We start from the raw sequence: 27,391 nt of genomic DNA, 5'->3' as shown, positions 1-27,391 counted from the left end.
GATGTTTTGTAAGGCTAATATTCACGACCAGGAAGGGGATCTTGGGAAGTCACTCGCATGTCCCTCAGAAAGGCAGCCTAAGGCTCGGCTATCATTGCAGTTGCTCAGTGAGAGCTTGTGGAACTGGTCCTCTACAGCGAACAGATCTGTGTGGCGTGGGGAATGTAGCCCAGCCCCTGACTCAGAAAATCCAGTGAGGAGGGAGTCGACACAGGACACAGGCCCACGGATAGGTTCTCCTGTGGGGAATCAGGCCTACATTGTACCTAGGCTGCTATGAGTCTTGCTCTTGCTGAAGCTTGCTCACTGTGAATTGAGGCATCAAAAGTTTACTTTACATCTTTAAAGTCACTTCCTAAAATCTATGCTAGAGTTGCCCTGTATGGAGTGTATCCAGTTCAACCACTTTTCCACTTGATCTGTCACATCCTTCTCTTTCAAGTAGTTAGCCACATTCTTTCCTTTGCTATCTGTAAAAAGCAATCAGCTACAGGAAACCTGTGCATAGTAAATGAGGGCCATTCTGGATATAACATACCCCGAAAAGCAATAGAATCCTGTCCAGGCAGGGGTCTGGGCCCTCTCTCTCAATTAGGGAACAGCTATGACGTCCGTTTTTCTCCACAGGACATCTGTAGTCCGTGTGAAGGTGTCCCTCACAGCCATAACACAGGGAACCTGTGGACCGGGGTTCGGATCAGTACTCTGCCAAGATCGCTTCTCCAGTCGTCATCTTGCTACATGTTTATTGTTAAGAAACATTAACAGTTGGGTACTATCGTAAAGTAAAAACTTTCAAATAAATTGTCAGAACCTTCTAATTCTTCCCCAATCTCACTCCATTTATTGTTCCTCCAGTGGCAAGCACAGCAATAATTTTAAGGCCAGGCTTTGTATTTGGAGCATGGACGTGCATCTGTTTCCATGCACCAGGGCCCCAGACCATCCACCTGACCACTCCCTGCCATATACCACATGGTTTCTGAGGAGCAGATAACCTCTGCATATTCCAGGGTCCCAAGGAAAACCCTCTCACTCCATCCAGGGTCCAGGGCATACCTGCTCTGTCCATTCAGGGTCCTGGGAGTACATACTCCCTCCATTCGGGATGAGAAAATACCCCTGCCTTCCATGTAGGATCCAGTGAATACCCCCACCCTCCATCCCAAGACCAGGGAATACCCCTCCATACATTCAGGGCCCAGGAACTACAACCTCCCTCCATGCAGGTTCCATATAATATGCCCTCCCTCCATCCAGGGTCCCACAATATAGCTCCATATTCCTCCAGGCTTCAATGAATACCCAGGCCCTCCACCCAGGGTCCTGGCTATACTCTCTCCCCCTATCAAGTATCCAAGGAATTGGTCCTCTTTCCATTCATGTCCCAGGGAAAATACCCTGCCTCCATGCTGGACCCAGGGATTAACCCCTCCCTCCAACCTGGGTTCCACAGAATGCTCCCCCCTCCACCCAGGGACCAGGAAATAATTTTTCCTTCCATTCAGGGCCCAGGGAACACTTCCTCCCTCCAAGCAGGGTCCACGTAATATTCCCTCTCTCCATCATGGCACCCATGGAACCCGCCTCCAGTATCTAATGTCCAACAGACAAGCCCCAACCTCCTCCTCGAGTGTTCAGGGAATACCACCTCATTCCACCCAGCATCCAGGGAATAGCCCCTCCCTCCATCCAGGGCCCAAGGAATAGCCCCTCCCTCCCTCCAGACTCCACAAAACACCTCCTCCCTCCATTCAGGGCCTAGGAAATACTCTCTCCTTCAATCCAGGGTCCCAGGATACCCCGTCTCTCTATCTAGTGTCCCACAGAATAGCCCCACCTTCCTCCAGGGATCAGTGAATACCCACTCCTTCCATCCAGGTTCCTGGGAATAACTCCTCTCCTCATCCATGGTCCCAGGGAAAAACCCTCCCTTCATCCTTTGTCCCACAGAACACCTGTTCCCTACAACCAGGGTCCCAAACCATACTTGCTACCTCTATCGATGGTCCCAGGAAATATGCCCTCCCATCCAAGGGGATCCTGATCTACAAGTGATGGGGTGTGTTTGGAAAAAGATTCCTACACACCTGTTTCATTACCTAGAAATTTTGGGTTTCAAACAAAAGGAATCAATGAAACACCTTTATTTATTTAGGAACCAATACCTTTATTGGAAGAAATGGCAAAACAGGAATATAAAAAACTTAAGTGCACGTTTTGAAGGGCAATACGGCAATAGGCATGCTCAGCACCGTGACCAGGGGAAGTCACCCCATGGCTATGGGGAAGGCAGTCCAGGCTCAGTTCTTCTTGCTGTCGCCCAGGGTGAGCTTGTCAAAGAGGTACTCTGCCAGGCCGGATACCTGAGCTCCCATCTTGCGCAGCTTGATGACATGGTCCCCCAACTCTTTGATGAACATCACCTGTTGGGGCAGGTAGTGGCTCTCCAGGAAATTGCACAAGTGGCCGTCCTCCTTCTCGGTGGCCAGCTGGTGCAGACTCAGCAGGCTCTGGTTCACTTTCTTCGCCAGGTGCAAGGCGCATTGCATGGCCCTCAGGCCATTCTCCCATTCGTCCCAGGGAGGACTGCTGATGTCCTGCAGGCGGATTCGGCCCCCGCGCTGGTTCTGCAGCCTCATCAGCCTCTCTGCATGCTCCTTCTCCTTGTTTGACCTCTGCAGGAAGAACTGGCTGAAGTGCTTCAGGGCCACGTCTTCACGGTCGAAGTAGAAGGCCATGGACGAGTACACGTAGGAGGCGTGGAAGTGTATGTTGATGTGGTTGTTGACGGCGGCCTCACACTCAGGGTGGTAGTTCTGACGCACAAACGAGGGCCCGGACAGCATCTCTGCGTCTTCAGGTGCAGGCGCAGTGCAGCGAGACTAAGGCGGGGCTGTAGCCGAGACTGCCGCGTAGGCTGAGGCAGGAACGAGGGTGGAGACTCCAGGAACTGGGAGTGTCCTGCAGAGGCGCGAAACACAGGCGTGCTCACGTGTCAGGCCTCAGGCGCTGCAGTTGGCTCTGAGGTTAGACCGGAAAAACCAACCCAATCGACTGTTTTGAGGGAGGGACTTGAGGGTCACACTGAGGGCACCGCCATGTTGGCGGGGGTGCTTGAGGGGGGCCCAATGGGGCCGCAGCATTGACACTTTCCAAGTTCCATACCAGCCTGGCTGACAGGGCCTCTCAGGGCTGGGCATCTGGCAGGTATGACATTTTAAATGTTCTTCAGGAATACGAGTGCTACGGTTTTGAGTTAATTCCCTGCATGTTTTACTTGAGCAGCGTATTTAAATATTGCCCTGATGTGACTGTTTCATTGAACATAGCCCTTTTGTGGTATCACGGGTTACATTTAATATTACAAAGCTTTGTTTGAGTGACTTCGCGGGGACAAGAGGACAGTTCCAACAGCCCCGCTGACTTCCTAGACCTTGTTCCTCCAGTGATCTCCCCTTTCTCCCCCATTCATGATCAGCTTCACATTTCGCTGGCGGCAGAGCAGTGCCTCCAGCGTCTCAGTGACTCGGGCACCTCTCCATCTTTCACTCTTGGAATTTGTTCTTCATTCGCTTTACTCTCTCCCGTCTTAACCTTTCAGCGCAGTCCGGGGACACTTTTCCTTCTGCCCTGTCAGCACCCCGATGTGGAGTGTCGGTGACGTCATCACTGACCCCCTAGAGGCCTTCACCCCTTTCACCTGGCTTGCCGGTCTCTGTCCTGTTAGGTAAGCTCAGACTTCAGTTCCTTCTGGCAGGAAACAAAAGGTTTAGTTAAATCCTTAAAGAAAGCACTTAACCATGTGGATATATTCATCACCTCCAACCTCATTTGTAGTTTCCCTGCCACTCAATAAGTGTTTTTTTTTTCTTTAAAGCTTTCAGTTAAGTTCTAAGAAACAAGCCACAGTAGTTGAGAATATCATTGACCCCAAATTGCCTTTCATTCATTCAACAAACACTTATCATCTAAAAGGGCCTAGGCACTAGTCTAAGGTTTGGGCAAATACTAGTAACGAAAAGAGACTTGTTCTCTTCCCATGGGATTTGTATTCTAGTGCAGATGCAGATACAAACACAAACAAACAGAAAACTGCCATCTTTGTCCTTTTTTTTGTCCAAAGGAAATACATCCACAATATTACACATATATGGAAATTTAAAAAAAGAAAATATATTCTTACAATTCAAGGGTATTATAGTGAAACACATAAGACCAACCTAGGTATTTATAATTCATTTGTTTATGATTAATTCAACCACCAAACATATACTCCAAATTAGTGTTGGACACTGAGATTCTGGAGATACACAAAACAATCAAAGGTGGCTCGGCTCTGCAGACACAGCATAGAGTGACAGAATATTGTAAGTGCTCTCACATGGTGTGATCATTATGAATAAAATGCCTACTTTCTCATAAAGTTATATTCTCATGGCTTTGATTACTGTACCTTTTTTGAATTGTCTATTTCTCTTTGGAGCTTATGCTATTTAACTTCTATTAAATAGTTTATTGTTATTCTATTACAGTTGTCCCAATTTTTCCTTCTTTACCCTCCTCCACCCAGTCTACCCTCATTCAGTGTTTATGAAGAAAACAAAGGATCAAATATCACAATGTAAAATTATCTAATTGGTTTCAGAGGTATTAAATTTGTTGGTTATATAAAAATGTTAAAATAACCATGTCTATTTGATGTGTTGTTTGTAATGATATAATCATACATTAGACATAGAAAAGAACTACATATCCATGTTTCTGGTGGGAACAACCTCCCCATGACAACCTGCCTCTCTCTAAGGATCTCCTTCATTCCTCTCCAGAAGAGAAGAGGAAACACAACAAGAAGCCCCTGGTGTAGATCCCCAATTCCTCCTTCATGGGTGGGAAATGCCCAAGATGCTAGAAGATCACCAATGTCCTTAACCATGCACAAATGGTAGTTTTGTGTGTTGTCTGCCCCATTGTCCTCTGTCAGCCTACAGGAGGAAAAGCAAGGCTTGCAGAAGGATGCTCTTTCAGAAGCAAGTAGCACGAAAAGCACCCTGAATCAGGAGGAGTGGGGGACCAACCGTGTAAACACATTTTGGATAGCAAAAAAGAACTACATGATCAGTTTCTCAATGATGTGAAATTTTAATCTACATTTCCTTACATCAGTGTTTAGTCTTAATTATAATTGTAGACTTTCCAAATATCTTTGGGAGATTTCATTGTATCTGTTGGGAGAACTCACTGTGAGAATCTGTTTAAATAGAAGAAATCTTGCTATTGTAGATTGTTTCTTATTATGTTCCAGTATTATGTAATAATTCATCCTTATCATTTTACTCTACCTAAGGTTGAAAAACTATCTTTTCTAAGGGAAATCGATAAATAAGCATGGGCTGGGAACCTCAGAATTCCATGAAGAAAATATACATATGTGTAAAGAAAAGTATCCCCTCCAGTTTTTCTTTAATGAGCAATATAAGAGTAAATATAAACACATAAAGAGAAATTATAACACAAGATCATATTTTTAAACAATATATGAATATAAGGCTATAAGATAAGGTTTCCTTGAAAGGTTTGTGGTCAGTGTCTATACTGTTTTAGTGTTAGTCAGAGTTCTCCAGAGAAACAGAACTGATAGAATATTATCTGTCTGTCTGTCTGTCTGTCTGTAAAGTAAAGAACTGGATCATGTGGTTATGAAGGCTCAAAATTCCCCAAATCTGCATTTGGCAAGCTTCAGACCAAGGAAAGCTGCTGTTGCAGGTCTGGTCCAAAGGCCAATAGGTTCAAGAGCCAAGAAGTGAAGTTGAAGGCAGGGGAAAGAAACAGTGTTCCCCACTCAAAGGCAGTTGAGAATGAGGAGTTCCTTCTTCCTCAGAGTTGGCTCAGCATTTTTGTTCTCTTCAGGCCTTCAACTGATTAGATGAGGCCCACCCACAGTAGGGAAGACCATCTGCTTTACTCAGTGGACTGTTTTAAATATTCATCTCATGGAAAAATACCCTGACAGGCACACACAGAATAATGTTTGATTGAATTATCTGGGTATACCCTGGTCCAGTCAAGTTGATATATAAAATTATACAACAGAGTCTTATTCATACCAAATGCAGAGTCAACAAATAAAAATTCTAGTGTCACAATTAGCAAAAACTCTGTCTTGACTTTTGGTTCCCTTCATCGATTAAAAATGCTACAGATCTAATAGTTACACCACTGATTTTAGACAATAAGTTTTGACTCAGTGTCAGTGATGAGCCTTCATTCATTCAAAATTCACTATATTTCTATTGAGTACATATTATATGCCACATATTTTATAGGTCCTAATATAAAAACCTGCCCCACAAGCTCATCACATATGAATTTTTTTGCAGGTAAGTGTTAATCAATGTTCTATATAATCTTAAAAAATTAATACGTGCAGTAGGCTTGATGATATATTTACAAGGAAGCAGATCATAAGTAGCAGCAGTTGGTGACTTACTCTGTGTGTGTTTGCATATGTATGAAACTCATTTAATAAAGCAGCAATGAAAAGTGAGAGCAATCCAAAATCAGTATTATATTATCCATCCTTAATATCATCTGTTCCTGGACTGTTGATACACTATTACCTCATTGTTACAGATACTCTCTCAGTTAATTTTTTACCATCACCAGCCATATTTTACAGATAAAGATGCTGTGAATTTGAGAGCCAGTAACATGCTCCAGCAAGCACACATCTTGTAATTAGCAGCCAGTGACACTGTGATCTGGATTCCTCTCTGGGTAATTTGGAATGTTTGGCTGCACCATGAGCTCCTTCAGGGCAAAGACTGTTTAACTGCTGTGATACTAAATTTCACGTAGTGGGGGCTCAGAAACACTAGTTAAAATGTTGAAGTCCTCATTAAAAGCTTTATTTTATTATTTCTCATCATGTCTCATTATTTCCCCAAATTAAAACTATGAGTGGGAGTGGGTGTTGAATGTGTTTAGACTGGGTTTCCTTGAGAAGGAAAAAAAATGAAAGACACCCAATGGTGACAAATTATTCTTATAATTTTCTTTTAATATGCACAAACATAAAACTAGGTATAAAAATCTCTATGCTTAAAGGCATGCCTCTCTGGCTGTAAAACTAACAATTTATAAAGATATGCAAATAAAACTACAACACTGAAATTAAGAAGATTCAGTCACACTTCAGATTATGCCTTTTGTCTTAAACATAATCACTTCTGACTGAGAATACACTTGCTGCCTCTTCTCTGTATGCTGGGATGCAAGTTCTCTTTCAAGTGTCATGCCTTCATTCCCTGATATGTGTGGACCATTTCAGGTCTGGACCACTCTTCTTTCTGGAACAGTTGGCACACTTTAGTTCTCTGGGTGATTCATGAAGTAAATTTTCTTTCAGTTAGTGGAAGGCATTTCTTAAGTATTGCCTGTCCATTTTTATAAACTTGTGAAAAGGAAAGTGATACTTTATCCTGATGTACTTATTCTGGTCTCATGAAGTACCATTAAAGGTCTCACTAATTTTAATAATTGAAGGTGCTGCAGTTTTGTTCTATTAAAATATTATATAAATTATGTAAATTAGCCTACAGATTCGGAATGTCTTGGTTGAAGTTGTAGATAATTTGCTTCACTAAAATCAAGTGTAAGTATTTCCAAATAAGTTAGGCCAAAAATATGATCATTATAAAATTGTCTATGCCTCATAGTCATATTGACCTTGAGTGCTAATACAATAAATTTTACATGTAATCATTTTTGTTCATGATTGGATATGAGCTATTTTTCTCCCATTTTAAATTTTTTTTAACTTTTCTTTCATACTCTCAAATGTTTATATGCTCTTTCTCTCATTCATAAAAATATAATAACCTCAACTAGCCTATGTAAAACTCAGTAAAAAACACCACTTACAAAGGTAGATTTTGCATAGTGTTTTCTGTGTGCTATTCACAGAATTACCTTCCTTCGAAGCTTTTCACTCTTCAGTTTTTGCTCATACTTGAAGAATAAACAATGTCCTTTAGATTTATTTCCTTGAAGGGTTTTCCCATTTTCCCAAAAACAAGCAAACAAACAAACAAAACCCCGTCAGTATTTAAGGTCAGTTAAACATATTAAGGCAATTTCAAATTCCTAGGAAATACCTGATTATTTGGTAGCTGTCTGCCAAAATGATTTTAAACTTAATTTATTTCAATGTCAATCAATGGGTTGGGATATATTCTTTAGGTAGAATATAAATACTTTGCTTTTGCTTCTGTGGATGGAGTTCTCAAGTTCTGGGCACTTACCTGGCAAACACTTAAGAGGAAAGGCTCATTAATCTGCCGAGTACTGTCAGCTGTATGACTTATTTCTCCTTCAGTAATGTTATCCCTTGAATTTACCTAGCCAGAAGAGTGCTGATTTCTTCCAAACCATTAGCAGTGATGCAAATATAGTGTGTGTGTATGTATGTCCGCATGCCCCTATGTATATGTAGGTATTTACACACACACAACAACAACAACAACAACAAGAGGCACTGAGTGCAAAGACAAAACCTAGGATTCCTTTAAACACATCAATCAGTTGAGTTACAGAGTTATTGGAGGAGCTGGTGAGGCCAAAGGCAGCCCACTTGAGGGAAGAGGCTGTCAAATGCCAATACCTCATTCAGTGTCTGACAGAACAGCCCCATCCACCTCCAAGGTTCAGGGAATACCACCTCACTCAATACAGCATCGAGGGACACCCCCTCCCTCCATCTGGGGTCCAGGGAATACCTCTTCCTTACATTTTGGTCAAGGAATACACCTGCCTCCATCCAGGGTCCAAGGAATACTTCACCCACAATACCGGGTCCCACAGAATTCTCCTCCCTCCATTTTAGCCCAGGGAATACAGCCTCTCTCCATCCAGCATCCAGAGAATAACTCCTCCCTCCATCCAGAGTCCCAGGGAATATCACTTCCCTCTATCCAGGGACCAAGGAATAAGTCCTCCCAGCATATAGTACATAGGTGATAAACACAAGGCCCCTGGGCTGAATCCGACCCTGTACCTTGTTTTTATCCAGCCTGGTACCTAATTTCTACCCTCTGGAAGCAATGAACCCTTGCTTAACAGTTAAGGAGTAGTTACATTTATGCAGTCCTAAAATTACCTGCAGCCCTTTGAAGGCAACCTCGAAGCTGATGTGGCCCCCTGTGAAAATGAGTGCGATACCCCTAACTTGGGGTCACACAGAAAACCCGCTCACTGCATGGTCCCAAGGTGTACCCACTCCCTCCATCCAGGATCTTGGGAATACCTCTTCCCTCCATTCAGGGTGGCAATGATAGCCCCTGCCTCAATCTAGGGTCCAGGGCATACACCCTAATTCCTTAAACTGTGCAGCATATACCTCCTCCCTTCATTCAGAGTCCTACAGAAACATCTAAGATCTGTCCAGAGCCCCAGGGAATACCTTCTCCCTCCATCCAGGGTAGTCCGGAATACCCTGTCACTCCACTCAGACTCCCAGGGAATAGTTCACCCTTCATTCAGGGCCCAGGGAATACCCCTACCCTCCATCCAGGATCCATGGAATGCCTCCTTCCATCCAGGGTCCCACCAGATATCCCCTCCCTCCAGCCATGGAGATCCCATTCTGCACACAATGGGGCATGGGTGAGTGAAGAGACTCCTGCACACTAATTTTAAAACTTAAAAGCTGATGGCTTTGCACACACAGACCAATGAAACACCTTTAATTATATAGCAACCAATAACTTTAGGAAGTAATGATAATACTCAAACATAAAAACTTAACTGAACATTTCGTAGGGCAATTAGGTAATAGGCATGCTCAGCACAGTGGCCAGGGCAGGTCACCCCCGCGGCTACTGGGTAGGCAGTCCTTCTCAGTTCTTGCTGTCGCCCAGAGTGAGCTTGTCAAAAAGGGACTCTGTCAGGCTATCCTCCGGGGCCCCCAGCTTGCGCAGGTTGGTGATATGGTCCCCCAACTCTTGAATGAACACCACTTGCTCATGGAGATAGTCACACTCCAGGAAGTTGCAGACACGGCCCTGCCTCTTGGTGGCCAGCTGGTGCAGACTCAGCAGGCTCTGGTGCACTCTCTTCGCCAGCTGCAAGGCGCACTCCAGGACCCTCAGGCCATTCTCCCAGTTCTCTTCCTCAGGCCTGGGCATGTTCCACAGGCGGGGGTTGCTGGCACCCGGGTTCTGCATCCGCAACAGATACTCCACGTGCTCCCTCTCCTTGTACGACTGCCGAAGGAAGAACAGGCTGAAGTGCTTCAAGGCCACGTCTCCACGGTTGAAGTAGGAGGCCATGGACATGTAAATATAAGAGGCGTGCAGCTCAAAGGCGACCTGGTTGTTGATGGTGGCCTCACACTCGGAATTGTAGTTCTGAAGCAGATGCCAGGGAGCAAAAGCATTCCCTATGTCTGGTAGCGCAGGTGAGGGTGGGGGCACCTACGCGAAGAAGAAGTGGTGGAAGCTGGAGATGGAGTTGCAGGTAACCTGGGTGCGCCCTGGGTGAGTCAGCAACACCGCAGGTGGGTGGTGCTCCAGCGGTCTGCAGCAGGCGACTGGTGGTTGGCTCTGAGATGGAACCAGAAAAGCGAAGGTGAAACCTGAAGACTGGAAAGGTGACGATTCTCGCGAATGTTGTGGAGAAGGCGCAAAGAGGATCCCTGGGAAGGGGAGTGGCAAAGCGGGGTGCGGTGGGAGGGGTTGTCAAAGTTGGCAGTGCACCAGAGGCCACTTCCTGGTCCCCTCACAGCCCGGGTGAGGCGGGGAGAATCTGTTCCATTTAATGGATTCAATTTTGCAATAATGTGTCTATTTTGCAAGGACTTTGTCCTGTAATTCTTTCTGTAGGAGAAATTTTTATTGTATCGATCCATTTTCTTCCCTTAAAGTTCTGAGAATATGAATTTGAATTTTTAGTAAAATTCTCTTCTGTTTTCTGTGTTAGACCTGGGGTCCCCCTGCCCAGAAACAGTTCTGTGTATTTTTTGTCTTTTTTACTTTTATCTTCGTCATGCATCTGGCAAACCTGTGTTCCTGTACAGTTAGGAATAAAGGACATATTTGATCCGCTGAGGTAGTGAGCACTGGTCTGTTCTGGAGTTGTGATGTGCATTTTCCTACAGGGCGCCTGCTGCAATGGAAGCCTGGAGTGTGCTGAGTTACTCAGGGGGTGTTCCTTTGAGCATGCATGGCATGGCTTATAGGTAGGAAAGGGACACTCCTTCTGGAAAAAATAAATACGATATTTCTGACATTGGGAGACTAATACTTTTTTCTTCTAGGTAGATATGTCCTATTGTGTCCCTTTTCTGCATGTCTGCATTATGTTAAGCTCATTGACTGTCTTAGGAGTGTACTTTGGGGAGATTAAAGATGTCAGATACCACAGTTGTATAAAATTTACCTGTGAAGCCATCCACTCCAGTGCTATTGTTTTTGGGGAGTTTTTTTAATATTTTTTTTTCTTAATGACTAGTTTGATTTCCTCAGTTGTAAGCCATGTGTTCAAATGTCCAGTTTCTTCTTGATTCAGCTTCAGGAGATTGGATGTTTCTCAGAATTTATTCATTTCTTCCAGATTGCCTCATTTGGTGGCATATACTTGTTCATGATAGATCTCTTTGCTACTTACACACCTTAAACACATATCATTATGTCAGTCTCATCATACTAGTGGGTGGGTGATTAGTGCCCACTATGGGTAAATAACACCTACTGTGCATGAATGAGTCAGCATGGCAGGACTGGCACCACTGTCTTTAGAAAGACCCCCAAGAAGGTTCCACTTCGGCATGGTGTCTGGGAACTTTGATTAGGGAAGTGTTCCCACCTTTTCTAATTGCTAAGCATGTCCTTGTGCCTAGAGTGGGTAAACAATATAATTTACACTGAACACATGTTTTGTTGCTGTGTGTAGGAAGTTTTGCTACTTGCTAGGCCAAAGTTTCCTACGCACCCAGCCTCCTGATACAAACCTGGAGCACTGAGTCTATAACAGCCTCAGAGTTATCTACAAGATGGTTCCACTTGGATGTCCAACTGGCATCTCAGATTTTACATAATATGGCAGACCTACACCTGGAGAAAATCTTCAAATTGATAAACAGTGCTAGAATCAACCCAGGTATTCAATTCTAATAACCAGAACCTAGATTATTTTCCTGGTGTCCCACTCTTCACCTGTGGCCCATAAGCTGAACTTATCAGCTCATCCAGTCCCTGTGGAATTTGCCCACCTCTCTTCATTTTCTCAGTCACCACCAGAGTTCAACCCCCAGTGCCTTTCACCTGGATCAGCTACAAGATCTCTTACCTGGCCTCCCAGCTTCAGCTCTCCCCCTCCCTCTACATTCTTGAAAGCACTGAGTCACTGATAACGTGCAGGGGACTCTGTGCTACTTCATATTCAATACCAGGAATTTGAGTTTCAGCCTTGATCTTGTATTTCTCCATCCTATGGATATAATTTCATGTTTGGGTTATCATGTTGACCTAGTGAAAGAAAGAGGACAACTGAAGCAAAAAACTGTATTTGGAAGTTTTGTAAGGGTAAAAGCATGACCAGCATGGGGACCTTGGGAAGACACTCCCATGTCTCTGGGAAAGCCAGCCTCAGGCTCAGCTATCAGTGCAGTTGCTCAGTGAGAGCTTGTGGAACTGGTCCTCTACAGGGAACAGATCTGTGTGGCATGGGGAATGTAGCCCAGCCCCTGACTGAGAAAATCCAGTGGGGAGTGAGTCCACACAGAAGACCCAGGCCCACGGATAGGTTCTCCCATGGGGAATCAGCCTGCATTGTACCTAGGCTGCTATTTGTCTTATTTTGCTAAAACTGCCTCAGCCTGGATTGAGGCAGCAAATGTTTACTGCATACCTTTAAAGTAATTTACTAAAGGCTATTCTAAACCTCCCAAGTGTGGAGTATAGCCAGTTCAACCACTTTTCCCCTTGGTCTGCCACATCCTTCTCTTTGAAGTAGTTAGCAACATTCTTTCCTTTGTTATCTGTAAAAGGCAGTCACCTACTTAGAACCTGTACCTAGTAAATGAGGACCATCCTGGATGTCATATGCCCAGAAAACCAAGAAAAGCCTCTCCAGGCAGGAGTCGGGTATTCTCTATCACTCAGAGAGCTGCCACGCTGTCCCTTTTTCTCCACAGGATCCGTAGTCCCAGTGAATGTGTTCCTCACAGCCACAGCACAGGACCCCGCAGGCTGGAGTCTCCATCAGGACTCCATCAAGATTGCTTCTGGGGTCTTCATCTTGCTGCATAGGTGTTGTTAAGAAACAGTAACATTTGCATACTCTGGTGAATTACAAACATTAAAGTAAAATATAAGAAACCTCTAATTCTTGCCCAATCTCACTCTCTCTCTTTTTTCTTCAGTGGCAAGCACAGCAATACCTTTAATGCAAGGCTTTGTATTTTGAGCATGGACATGCATCTATTTTCACCAGGGCATCAGACCATCCACCTGACTGCCCCCTGCCATATGCCACATGGTTCCTAAGAAGAAGAAAAAGTCTACATTTTCCAGGATCCCATGGAAAGCTCTTTCACTCCATCCAGCACCCAGGGAATACCTCCTCCATCTGGGGCCAAGAAGATACAATCTCCCTCCATTCAGGGTCCAGAGAATACTCCACCTCAAGACAGGCTCTCACGAAATGCTCCTCCTCCATTGAAGGCCCAGGGAATACCTCTCCCCTCCATTTTAAGACCGTGAAATACCCTCTGTCTCCATCCAGGGTCCAGGGAATCCCACCTCCCTCTGCCCAGTGTACAGGGAATACCTTCTCCCTCCATCCAGTATCCCAGGCAACCCCTTCCCTATATCCAGGGTCCAGGTAATGCCCCCTCCCTCCACCCAGGGTCCACAAAATACATCCATCCTCCATTCAGGGCCCAGGGAACACTCTTACCCTCCATCGGGGGTCCCAGGATACCCCCTGGCTCCAGCCATTATTCCTCAGAACACCCCACCCTCCTCCAGGGATCAGTGAATACCTCCTCCCTCCATCCAGGATCCCACAAAATGTCACACCCTCACCCAATGTTTATCCCCCTCATCCATTAAGATCCAGGGTACAGCCCCTCCCTCCATCCTGGTTCCTAGGGTATGCCCCCTGCATCCATGGTCCAGGTTATACATTGTCCATCCATTCATGGTCTAGAAAATATGACCTCCCGCCACCCAGGGTCCAGGTAATATTCCCTCACTCCATCCTGGGAACCACGAGATGCCCCTCCTTCATCCAGTGTCTCACAGAAGAGTCCCAACCTCCTGCAGGGATCAGGGATACCACCTCACTCCATCCACGATCCCAAGATAACTCTTCCCTCCATCCAAGGCCCAGGGAGTACCTCCTCCCTCAATCTAGGGCCAAGAAAATACAATCTCCCCCCATCCAGGGTACAGGGAATACTCCACCCACAAGACTGGGTCCCATGGAAGGATCCTCCCTCCATCCCTGGTCCCAGGAGTAGCCCTTCCCTCCCTCCAGGGCCCACAAAACAGCTCCCTCCATTCAGGTCCCAGGAAATACTCTCTCTTACAATCCAGGGTCCCAGGATACCACCTCTCTCTATATAGTGTCCCACAGAATAGCCCCACCCTCCTCTAGGGATCAGTGAATACCCACTCCCTCCTCCCAGGTTCCTGGGAATAAATCCTCTCTCCATCCATCCTCCCAGGGATACCCCCTCCCTTCATCCTCCATCCCTCAGAACACCTGTTCCCTCTATCCAGGTTCCCAAAGAAGTTTGGCACCCTGTATCCATGGTCCCAGGGCATATGCCCTCCCATCCACAGTAATCCTGATCTACCAGTGATGGGGTGTACTTGGAAAGAGACACTCCTACATACCTGTCTTACTACCTAGAAGGTTTGGGGTTCACACACAGGAATCAATGAAACACCTTTATTTAGGAACCAATAACTTTATTGGAAGGAATGGTAAAACAGGAACATAAAAAACTTAAGTGAAGGTTTTGAAGGGCAATACGGCAATACACTTGCTCAGCACGGTGACCAAGGGAAGTCACCCCATGGCTATGGGGAAGGCAGTCCAGGCTCAGTTCTTCTCGCTGTCGCCCAGGGTGAGCTTCTCAAAGAGGTCCTCTGCCAGGCCGCATTCCGGAGCTCCCATCTTGCGCAGGTTGGCGACGTGGTCCCCCAACTCTTCGATGAACATCACCTGTTGGGGCAGGTAGTGCCTCTCCAGGAAATTGCACAGGTGGCCGTCCTCCTTCTCGGTGGCCAGCTGGTGCAGACTCAGCAGGCTGTGGTTCACTTTCTTCGCCAGGTGCAAGGCACACTCCACGGCACTGAGGCCACTCTCCCATTCATCCGAGGGAGGACTGCTGTTGTGCTGCAGGAAGATTTGGCCCCCGCGCTGGTTCTGCAGCCTCATCAGCCTCACTGCGTGCTCCTTCTCCTTATCTGACCGCCGCAGGAAGAACTGGCTGAAGTGCTTCAGGGCCCCGTCTTCACGTTCGAAGTAGATGGCCATGGACGAGTACACGTAGGAGGCGTGGAAGTGCACGATGATGTGGTTGTTGACGGCGGCCTCACACTCAGGGTGGTAGTTCGGAGGCACAAACGAGGGCCGGGACAGCATCTCCAGGTCTTGAGGTGCAGGCACAGGGCAGCGAGACTCCGGCGGTGCGGTAGCTGATGCTTCCGGGTGCGCTGAGGCAGGGACCTTGGAGACTCCCGGAACTGGGAGTGTCCTGCAGTGGCGCCAACGCGGGGGTTCTCAAGTGTCAGGCCTCAGGCACTGCAGTTGGCTGGGAGGGGGGACCGGAAGAACTAAGGCTCTTAAAAATGTTGAAGGGGCGGGGAGGCACAATCTGGTACCTGGGCTTGTGGGTGGGGCTCAGGGCAGGGCCTCGTTGGTGGAGGTGCTTCAGGGGGGCCCAATGGGGCCATTGGCATCGGCACTTTCCAAGTTCCATGCCAGCGTGGCTCACAGGGCCTGTCACGTATAGGCATGTGGCAGATATGACATTTTAAAATGTTCCTCAGGAATATAAGTGCAACTGTTTTAAGTTAATCTCATGCATGTTTTACCTGAGCACCTTATTTGAAAATTGCCCTGATGTGATTGTTTCATTGGAGATATGAAACAATCGTGGTATCACGGGTTACATTTAATATTACAAAGCTTTGTTTGAGTGACTTCGCGGGGACAAGAGGACAGTTCCGAAAGCCCCGCTGACTTCCTAGACCTTGTTCCTCCAGTGATCTCCCCTTTCTCCCCCATTCATGATCAGCTTCACCTTTCGCTGGCGGCAGAGCAGGGCCTCCAGCGTCTCAGTGACTCAGGCACCTCTCCATGTTTCACTCTTGGTATTTGTTCTTCACTTGCTTTATTGTCTCCCGTCTTTACCTTTCAGCGCAGTCCTGGAGACACTTTTCCTTCTGTCCTGTCTGCACCCCAATGTGGAGTGTGGGTGACGTCATCACTGACCCCCTAGAGGCCTTCACCCCTTTCACCTGGTTTGCCAGTCTCTGTCCTCTTAGATAAGCTCAGACTTCAGGTCCCTCTGTCAGGAAACAGAAGACTTAGGTACACCCTAGGAGAAAATACTTCACTTCTATTCTATCCTACTTACTTGACCAACAGTGATACTTGCATCCTGCCATTTCTACTTGTCTGTGATTTTTAAAACAAGAAAAGGAAACTTTGGGGCAATAAAACAAAATGGTGGCTCATTTTTTATTCCTTTTCTGTGGGCCAATATAGAAGTGAATGGATTGAAATGCTTTTCTTCAAAATATGACGTTTAGATTGGTAGTAAAATGTTAATCATCTTTTGTTACTCGTCAGAGAATGTTGGATTAGAAAATCAACGCTAATTCATATAGTTTCAGTTTGTTACTAAGCATTATATTAATTGATAAGTATGGTCACTGGATAGGACATTGAAAATAATCCCTTCCTACTTCCCTTTCACCTTCCTCTTACTATTGCATATGTCCAATAAATGTCTTCTAAAGATCCATGCAGCTGTCTGCGGCCCTATCAATGCCAGGATTCACTTGTCTGAATCTGTGCATTACATTAATACAGAGCAGAAGGCTCTATGCTCAAATTTACTGCCCTTCTTACAATAACTCCAGAAATCTCTTGGACATTTCAGAGCACAGGCTATGTCAGTTTATACTATTGTTCCTTAAGTGATTGAACCTGTTATGGATGTGTGCCACTGGACTGACATTCCCGTTACACCAGGCTTTTAGGATCTCTTCCCTACTAACATCCTGCAGCAGACACATTATAACTCACATTATTGCCACATTATAACTCACTGGGCTTGTAAACTTCTCATGTATTCAATACCATGTAGACTCATAGTTAAGTTCTCAGGCCCTTAAGTTACACTGCATGTGTTTAAATTTAAGTGCAGCCATTTATTAAGCTGTGGGACATTAGGGAATTGATGAATCTCTAAATTCACTGTGATCATCTGTGAAATGGTGGTAACGATAGTACTGCCTTTGGTGTTATTGTGAGGAGGATATGAAATAATGCATGTAAATGCCTTAATCTGATGTCTAATACAGAGTGAGCTCTCAATAATTATAAGCTATTTTTATTACTGGATGCAGGAAGTGATGCTATAAAAGCTTTCAATAAGTACATATATTTCTTTCTTAAATAGAGAAGTGCCATTGGGGATGCCCTAGTTGTTGTTTTTTTTTTTTTTTTAGATGACATCGATGTATAGATTTCTTACAGATTGGAATCACAGTGTAAATAACACTTGTAGTTCTGAAAACATGTTTTCAATCTAGTCCCTTAGAAGACTCCTGTGTGATTCATACTAGTGAAACATACCTTCAAGGGCTTCCTCTTTTTCATGCAAGTAGAGCATACACTATGTAAACAAATGAGTAATCTTCTTTGTGAAAATTTAATTTGATAATTATGTTGTATTGTTGCTCTTCTTCAAATTCTTTCTTCCCCTCAGGTGAGGACTTTCACTATCTGCAAGAGGAAGTCCTTTAATACACGATTTTGACAGCATAAGTGTTCAGATGATTGTCAGTATCACGATGCTTCAGATTAGTTTAGGGGCCACTATTCTGAGCGAAAGAATAGCTGGCCTACATTCTCCCACACACCTTATTAAAACAGTCTGCATTTCCACTTGTGAGAGTTTGTTGAGAGACTGTGTAGCATACCTGTTTCTAAAGTGGACAGTAATAAAGGAAAACACTGCCTATCTATATGCTAGGTTTCACTGGTTAGTAAAATCATCTCCTATTGGTTCAGCATTTTACTTTTAGGAAATTGGCAAAATGCTAATATATTTGTTTCAACTAGACCAAGTCCATGTAGTTTTTAACTGTGATTCCCCAGCACAAACTCACTTCCTAAGAATAAATGTGTGTTCGGTGTGTCCTGTAGCTTGGAAATGGCCCCAAGCCTGGCACTAGGGAAAGCCAGCATTGCTTCAAAGCCCTGCCAGTCACAGGAGCCTCCAGGTCAAACACGGGCAGCTCCTCATGCAGATCACTTTGTATCTCCTCCCAGCCGCCCCTGGCTAGGAACAGCTGCTGAACTGAGCCTGCACCAGAGACCCTCCCAAGAGGCCCCAGAACCAGCACTGCCTGTGCCCTGTTTCAACCACAGCAGAGCACCATCCAGAGCTTCTCCAACAACACACCAAAGGGTGGGATTGGCAGGCACCACTCAAACCTATCCTGTTCTGTGTAGTCCACCCCCACACAATAGCACATCACCTGTACTCAGGGCCAGTCTCCACAGCCAGGCAGCCTGAGGGTCAGTCCTGTCCACTGATGTGCCAACAGCAATCAAGGCTCAGCTACAATAGGAAGGCACAGGAAAGCCACACAGGTGACATGCCTGGGGAGCCCAGCTCAGGTGACCAGGGACAATGTGCCATTGGGCTGCACAGGAAACCTACCACATAATGCTACCCTCCCAAGATGGGGAACTATAGGAGATCTGCCTACAGAGAAAAAACACAGGCAGGCGGCCACAATGAGGAGACGGAGAAGAAGCAAATAAAGGGATGAAACACAACTCCGGAAAGAGAACTAATCAAAATCGGGGCAAGCCATCTACAGATACAGAGCTCAAAACACTGCATATGAAGCTGCTCAATGAATTCAGGGGAAGAACAGATGAACTCAGTGAGAAATGACAGAGATAGAAACCATGAAAAATAACCAGTCAGAAATGACTGAAAGGAACAGTGCTTCAGATAGAATCAACACAAGTTTAGATGAAGCCGAGAATCGAATCAGCAATTTGGAAGACACACAATTACAAAACATCCGATCACAATAGCAACAAGAAAAAAAATTAAATGAGGATAGGTTAAGGGACCTGTGGCAAAACATCAAGGGTGACAACATTCACTTCACAATAGTACCCGAAGGAGAAGAGAGACAGCAAGGTACTTGAAAACCTGTTTGTGGAATAGTGAGAGAAATCTCCCATAACCTGGTGAAACAAATAGACATGTAAGTCCAGGCAATGCAAAGAGCCCCAGCCAAATGAGCCTGAGGAGGGTGACACAAAGACACAGCCTTATTAAAATCCCAAATGTTAAAGACAAAGACACATGCTTAGAAGCAACAAGGGAAAAGCAGTTAGTTACCCTCAAGGGGCCTCCCATAGACTATCAGCTGTTTTCTCAACAGAAACGTTGCAGGCCAGAAGGGATGGGCACAAAATTTTCAAAATGATGAAAAGGGAGAACTTACAACCGGGATTACTCTACCCGGCAAGGCTATCATTTAGATCAAAGAAGAGTTAAAGAGCTTCCTAGACAAGAAAAAGCTGAAGAAGTTAATAGCCACCAACCAGTACTACAAAAAATGTTGAAGGGACTACTTCAAATAGAAGAAAAAATAAAAAATATGAATAGTAAAATGGCAGGGACTACATTCCTACCAATAACTACTTTAAATGCAAATGGTTTAATGCTCCAATCAAAACACATAAGGTGGCTGAATGGATAAAAACACAAGAGTTATATATATGCTACCTACAAGAACCCCACTTTATATCAAAATACACACAGAGGGAAAGTAAAGGCATACAAAAAGGCATTTCATGGAAATGAACAGGAAAAACAAAAACTGCACTAGCTGAGCTTATGTCATACAAGATAGACTTTAAAACAAAGGCTACACTAAAAGGTACCAAAAGATATCACATAAGATAAAGGGATCCATCCCACAACAGGATATAACCCTTGTAGGCATTTATGCACCCAATGTAGAAGCATCTAAATATATAACAAAAACATTGACGGACATAAAAGTGGACATCAAAAGTAGTATAGTAATAGGAGGGGATGTCAACACCTTGTTGACATCAGGGAAAAGGAAAAGATTATTTGGATAACTAATCAACAAGGAGATACTGGGTTGGCTGAAAATCCATTGACATTTTCCCATAAAATAAAAGACACATTTTTCATTTTCACTACTAACTTTCTTGATTTGGATATTTTAAGTATGTTGGCTAGATGCTGCTACTAGCTTCCAGTGACTAGAGGCCAGGGGTCCTGCCAAACATCTTCCAATGCATAAGACAGCCCCGTAGGAAAGAATTATTTGGCCAAGGTACCAATAGTACCAAGAAATGTCACAAACCACTTTTGACACATTTGATCAGTCACAGCACCTTGTCCATACACTGCAAAGATGTTCTTTTCACGTTTCGGTTGCATTTTACCTTTCTTGAAATAATAAACCATAATATGCCAAAAATGTCGCATAGCTTCTTCCACCTTCAGTAGTAAAATGGCTGCACAAAAGTTCACCAGGTTTGCTTCTTTTTAATGCATGCTGTTATGACAATTGTCACAACACAATCTAACAAAATTGTTTCAAATGAATTCCAAGATAACTAAGCACTGCTAGAGCCATTGTATGCATAAAAACTAAACGAACTTTCTGGCCAGCCCAATAATTGTCTTTAAGGGTACATTAGAGCAGATTGACATCACTGATATCATTAGGACATCACACCCAAAAGCAGCGGAATATACATTCTTTTTGAGTGTACGTGGAACATTTTACAGGATAGAACACATGTTAAGACACAAAACAAGTCTCGATAAATTTAAGAACATTAAAACCCTAACAAAACCCTATCTTCTCTGATCACAATAGTATAAAATTAGAAATCCATTACAAGGAGAAAACTAAAAACTACGCAAACACATGGAGGCTAAATAACATGCTAGTAAACAATGCAGGTCTATCCTGGCTGGTGTAGCTCAGTTGATTGAGCGTGGGCTGCCAACCAAAGTGTTGCAGGTTCGATTCCCAGTCAGGACACGTGCCTGGGTTGCAGGCCACAGCCCCCAGCAACCGCACATTGATGTTTCTCTCCTTCTCTCTTTCTCCCTCCCTTCCCTCTCTAAAAAATGAATAAATAAAATCTTTAAAGAAAAACAACAATGAAGGGCTTAATGAACAGATTAAGGAAGAAACCAAAAGCCCCCTTGAGATAAATGATAATGAAAACACCATGACCCCAAATCTATGGAACACAAGCAAAGCAGTTCTGGGAGGGAAAACATAGCAACACAGGCCTACCTCAAGATGAAAGGCAAGCCTTAAGCAATCTAAATTCACACCTAAACGAAATAAGAATAGAATGAGAAACAAAGCTCAAAGTGACTAGAAGAAATGAAATAACAAATATCAGAGCAAAAATACATGAAATAGAGTCTAAAACTACAATAGAAATGATCAATCAAATCAAGAGCTGGTTCTTTGAGTAGAGACACAAATTTGACAGACCTTTAACCAGATTCATCAAGAAAAAAAGAGAGGATCCCAATAAATAAAATCAGAAATGAAAGCGGACAAATGACACCTGACAGCACACAAGGCAAAGGAATAGAAGAGAATACTGTGAACAATTTATATGCTGACAAATTGAACACCCTAGAAGAAAGAAATTCCTACAAATATACAATTTTCAAGACTGAATCAAGCAGAAACAGTAAACCTAAAGTGGGCAATAAATACTAACAAAATCAAGTCAGTTATTAAAAAACTCCCCACAGACAAAAGTCCTGGACCAGATGGCTTCACAAATGAATTTTACCAACTATTCCAAACATTAACATGTATCCTTCTTGTACAATTCCCAAGATTGAATAGGAGGAAAGGCTCCCAAGCTCAATCTATGAGGCTACCATTACTCTGATTCCAAAACCAGATAGACACTCCCAAGAAAGAAAATTACAGTCCAATATCCCTGATGAAAGTATATGCAAAACTCCTGAAAAAATATTAGCAAACAGAATTTAGCAATACATTCAAAAGTTCACACACCACGATCAGGTGGTATTTGTTTCCAGAATGTGAGGTTAGTTTAAGAGTAACGTGACACCACAGAAACAGAAGAAAGGATTCTATGTTTTTTAAAAAATGGGCAAAGGACCTGAATAGACATGTCTCCAAAGAAGAAATACGATGGCCAATAGACATATGGAAAGATGCTCAATGCCACTAATCATCAGAGAAATGCAGATGAAAACCGCAATGAAATATCACCTCACAATGATCAGGGTGGCCATCATAAATAAGCCAACAAACAAGTGCTGGCGAGGATGGGGAGAAAAGTGAGCCCTAGGGCACTGTTGCTGACAGTGCATACTGATGCAGCCACTGTGGAAAGCAGTACAGAGGTAACACAAAAACTGGAACATGGAGCTGCTTTATGGCCCAACCATCCCACTTCTGGGAATATATATGAAGAAACTAGAGACACCACTTGGAATGAACATAAGCACCCCTATATTCATTGCAGCATTACCGTCGCCAGGTTGGAGAAGCAGCCCAGGTGTCCATCAGTAGATGAGTGGATAGAACTACTATGGGACCTTTACACAATGGAATACTACTTGGCCACAAATAAGAAGAAAATTTGACACTTTGGGACAGCATGAAGGGGCCTGGAGAACATTATACCAAGTGAAACAAGCCAGTCCCAGAAAGACAAATATGATTTCACTCATATATGGAATCTAATGAATACACTGAACTAACAAGCAAAATAGCGCCAGACTCACAGATAAGAGAGCAGGCTGACAGCTCTTGGAGGTACTTAGGAGTGGAGGGATTGAGCACAAAGGGGAAAGACTCATGGATGCAGAGAACAGTGTGGTGATTGCAGGGGGGAGGGGGTAAAAAGGGGATAAAAGGTAATGGGAAAATACACTGAAACGTCTGAATGGCTATTAATAAAATTACAAACCCCAAGTGTTGGCAAGGGTGTCAATAGAAGGGAACCCTCCTCATGCATTGTTGGTGAAATTTCCATGGGTGCTTGCCATGGAGAACAGTATGGAGGTCCTCAAAAAATTAAAAGATAGAACTACTATATGACCCATCAATCCCATTTATGGGCATTTACCCAAAGAAATCCAAGACATTAATTACCAAAGACTTATGCACTCCTACGTTTATTGCAACATTATTTACAAAAGCCAAGAGATGGCTTTTGTAAAGAAGAGGTACATTCACACTGTGGAATATTACTCAGCCATAGTAAAGAGTGAAATTTCATCGTTTGAACAAAATGGATGCACCTAGAGGATGTTATGCTAAGTGAGCTACGTGAAACAGAGGAAGGCCAATACCCTATGATTTCATCTATATGTGGAATCTAAAAAGCAAGATTCACGAACAAACAAAACAAAAGCAAACTCATGGAGGTCAAACTATTTGTCAGATGGGTTGGATTTGGGAGGCTGGGTGGAAAAGGTGAAGGAGTTAAGAGGTACAAATTGATAATCACAAAATAGTGGTGGGGATGAAAGGCAAGCCACAGAGAACACAGTCCATGTTATTGGAATAATTATGTGTGCTGGCACATGGGTATTAGACTTCATAAACTATATAAATGTCCAACTACTATGTTGTTGTATACCTGAAACTAATGTAATATTGAATTTCAAGTGTAATGAAAAACATTTCTGTTGTTTACAAAAGAATAAATTCTTGTTGAATAGAATTAGGCAGCCAAAGAATAGACAAATAAAGGTCGTGGTTAATAAGATGGATCAGACTCAGGTACAATTCTTGTTGAGAAGTTGACCTTAGTTATTTTGTGATTTCCTAGCAAAATATAGACTATTTTGCAGATTGAGAAAATAATGGCGTCGTGTTATGTTGGTATTTGCCTAGGACCGAAATAGGCATTTTATCAAATTCGTTGGAGGTGTCATGAGAATTGAGACCTGAGAGTAGTTGCGGGAACATGTTTAAATTAAAAAATCTGCAAGAGTTCACCTTTAGATAGTGCCCCACACCAACTACTCTTTGGGATTAGTGCCGTTGCAATGTATGGAATTGCATCATGTATTTTAGGTCTGGAGAGAAACCTGACAGGCCCTCTATCGAACTCAAGGAGAAATGTATTGCAATCAGGTACTCACCCAAAACCGAATACTCGTATAGGCCGTAATATTGATGATCTCCATTGGAGGGAAAAGATGAAGTGCGAGATGCTGAATAGGAAGCACATTGTTTACTGTGTCCTTATTTCTTATGATCTCATTGATTCTTTCATTGAAGCACTTATCCAATTATATTTTCTTATAGTCTTTAAACTTATTTTAATTTTTCAACTACAGTTGATATATAGTAAATTATATATTTACTAACAATCCGGACTTTATTAATAAAATGCTTTATAGCATATATGCCTTGTTCTGTTTTCTCGCAGTTAAGTGTCTGCATCACTCCAAATGAAGTGCTAAGAAAAAAGAAAATTCAGAGCAGTATGTATAACAATTTAATTTGTGAAGGGGGAAATATAAATATGTATAATATATATTTATATATTCTGGAATTTTATCCAAGAAGCTGCTGTGTGAAGCTCAGCTATCAGAGGATGTCCCACTGTACTGCTGAAAGCTTTTATCATGAATATGTACTATTGAACATTTTTACTTTAATTTTTTAAAAATGTCTGAGTTTTGAGGAACTTCTGCACTTTATTTCCCCAAAAACACAGGCACAAATTGCTTTCGACCCAAAGGTGTGTAACTGACCAAAGTTCAGCAGTCTAGTCTGGAAAATGAAAATGAGGAATTCTGCTGTTGGTGAGATTAAGACATAGGGCGAGAGGCAGGTGAGAAATGTAAACTACTTAGCCTTTCTCCCTTTGATTTAAGTACTGAAAACATATCATTGTGGTCATTCCCAGAAAGCCATTCAGTTACAAACAGAAATTAGAATATGATGGAAAAAGACCATGTTAGGAGTCACCCATTGGGGAACAAAACGGGTATGTGTGATAGCTACCGACTGTCATGGTGAGGGCCCTGCATTACATTTACTGTCCCAAAATGTACTGTGCTGGAACCTTCACAGCAAACTTTCCTATTTCTCATAAAGCATTCTTTTTTAAAAAAATATTTTATTTATTTATTTTTAGAGAGGGAAGGAGGGAGATAAATAGAGAGAGAGAGAGAGAGAGAGAGAGAGAGAAACATCAATGTGCGGTTGCTGGGGGTTATGGCCTGCAACCCAGGAATGTACCCTGGCTGGGAATTGAACCTGGGACACTTCGTAAAGCATTCTTAATGAAAATGACTGAGGTGTAGCTACAGGGATGTGCTTGTGGAACAACACATGATGAGATCTTTTAACATTGTTTCCAAGGCTACCTTTTTGCAATGGTGTTCTATGAGATTTGGTAGAAAAAGGATCCCATGATTAGAATGTTTTGGGAACGGTGAATATTTTATCCCCGCGTTATAAATTTACAACGTATGTTTTTTACATCAGAGACGTAAGGTTCCTAAACAATAACGGAAACGCTAAACCAGAAATCCCTCTAATTTGACTGATACAAACAAGTGTGTGTGCATGTGTGTGTATGAATTCCTTTTATGCTGAACACCTGCCAGTATTTTGTGGCACTGGCTGATACTGAACACAGTCTTGGAAAGGCTGGTCTAAAAGTTCAAGACCTGCAAATTAAGGTGAAAACACTTTCAGGCCAGAAGGGAGGCCTGTGGTAGCAGCCTTCATTAGTCTCCATTCCCATCCAGGCAATTATTTGTTTTTATCCCTCATACTCTTTCATCTTTATTTTTTCTTTACAGAGGAATCTGTACTAGGGACAGAGAGAAAAATGTCATTTACTCCTACAGTAAATACAGTAGGTATTTACAGTAAATACAGTAGATATTTACAGTAAATACAGTAGGTATTTACTGTAAATAGTTATGGCATAGCCTGGTAAGGTTGTGGTGATAATAAGGACACATACTAGCTTAGGCTCTCTTGGGAGCAAGTAAGACTTACTAAATTAGAATCGGATACCTGAAACCTAAAGGCAGATATACAGCCAGGCTCAGGAAAGGTCTGGAATGCAGCCACCTCATATCTGATTATGCCGTCACTGAAGTGGTTTTGAACAAAGGGTGTCTTCCTAAGCAAACGTTTTCAGAATCTAGTCTGCACATTCAAAATGGACTGCAGTGCTGAAACTATATATGAACTTTTATACATGAAATATATATATATATATATATATATATATATATATAAAACAAATGAAAGAAAACATGCATAAGTACACGTATCTGTTTTCTCACCACAGTGCGCAAGCCCGGCATTGGTGACTATGGAGTCACTCCTCTGACTCTGGGGAAGCCAGCCTGAGGCTCACTTGCCAGTGTCACTTCTGTCCAGTGTTAGCTTCTCAGGGATACTCCACCCTTAGGACTTCCAAGAACCCCATCTGGCTACACAGACTTAACTATTAGTTTCTGCATGATTTAATGAACATAAACATGTCATGTAAAGCTGATTATGCCTTTATTTTAGCCCCTGCCCAACACCGTTCTTCACTACTTCCTTACAGGAAACCAGTATCATGATTTTCCTACTGTTTTTAGTATGCTTTCACCATGCACAGGCAACCTACTTAACCAGGGCCCTACCTGACCTCACCCTCAGGTACCTACATTGTTTATAAGGGGAGATTGATTCTGCCTCTCCCAGGGTCCCATGCAGTACTTCCTGCCTCCATCCAAGGTCCCCCGGAATGCCTCTCCCGCCATCCAGGGCCCAGGGAATAAGTCCTCCCTCCATCCAGGGCAGAGGTGGCAAACACAAGGCCCGTGGGCGGAATCTGGCCCTGCACCTTGTTTTTGTCCATCCCAGCACCTTGTTTCTACCCCATGCAAGTGCTCAGCTCTGGCTTAACAGTTAAGGAGTAGTAACACTGATAGAGCCCTAAAAATGCCTGCAGCCCTTTCAAGGTAACCACGAAGCTGATATGTCCCCTGGTGAAAGTGAGTGTGATACCCTGATCTAGGGTCACACAGAATACC

At 43.5% G+C, this 27,391-nt stretch overlaps 3 protein-coding genes and 1 pseudogene across 3 annotated transcripts; 1 reads left to right on the top strand and 3 right to left on the bottom strand.

Annotated features, from left to right (window-relative positions):
- Positions 1–2,224: 2,224 nt before the first annotated feature.
- On the bottom strand, positions 2,225–2,905 carry LOC114505032 (ferritin heavy chain-like). The gene has a single exon (XM_036016321.1). The coding sequence runs from the start codon at positions 2,847–2,849 to the stop codon at positions 2,304–2,306; it is 546 nt and encodes a 181-aa protein (XP_035872214.1). The 5' UTR covers positions 2,850–2,905; the 3' UTR covers positions 2,225–2,303.
- Positions 2,906–3,647: 742 nt separating this feature from the next.
- On the top strand, positions 3,648–5,038 carry LOC114505648 (annotated as a pseudogene).
- A 4,858-nt stretch (positions 5,039–9,896) lies between these two features.
- LOC114505647 (ferritin heavy chain-like) lies at positions 9,897–11,826 on the bottom strand. Its single transcript, XM_036016886.1, has 2 exons — positions 11,749–11,826; positions 9,897–10,472 (listed from the first exon to the last, which is right to left on the bottom strand). Exons 1-2 carry the CDS (start codon positions 11,824–11,826, stop codon positions 9,897–9,899), a joined length of 654 nt encoding a protein of 217 aa, XP_035872779.1.
- A 3,240-nt stretch (positions 11,827–15,066) lies between these two features.
- Positions 15,067–15,654, bottom strand: LOC114505252 (ferritin heavy chain-like). Its single transcript, XM_036016630.1, has one exon. It carries the CDS (start codon positions 15,652–15,654, stop codon positions 15,109–15,111), a length of 546 nt encoding a protein of 181 aa, XP_035872523.1. The 3' UTR covers positions 15,067–15,108.
- Positions 15,655–27,391: the final 11,737 nt, after the last annotated feature.

Source organism: Phyllostomus discolor, chromosome X (assembly GCF_004126475.2).
Source record: "Phyllostomus discolor isolate MPI-MPIP mPhyDis1 chromosome X, mPhyDis1.pri.v3, whole genome shotgun sequence".
Taxonomy (NCBI): domain Eukaryota; kingdom Metazoa; phylum Chordata; class Mammalia; order Chiroptera; family Phyllostomidae; genus Phyllostomus; species Phyllostomus discolor.
This window is presented reverse-complemented; position numbering and strand designations above follow the sequence as displayed.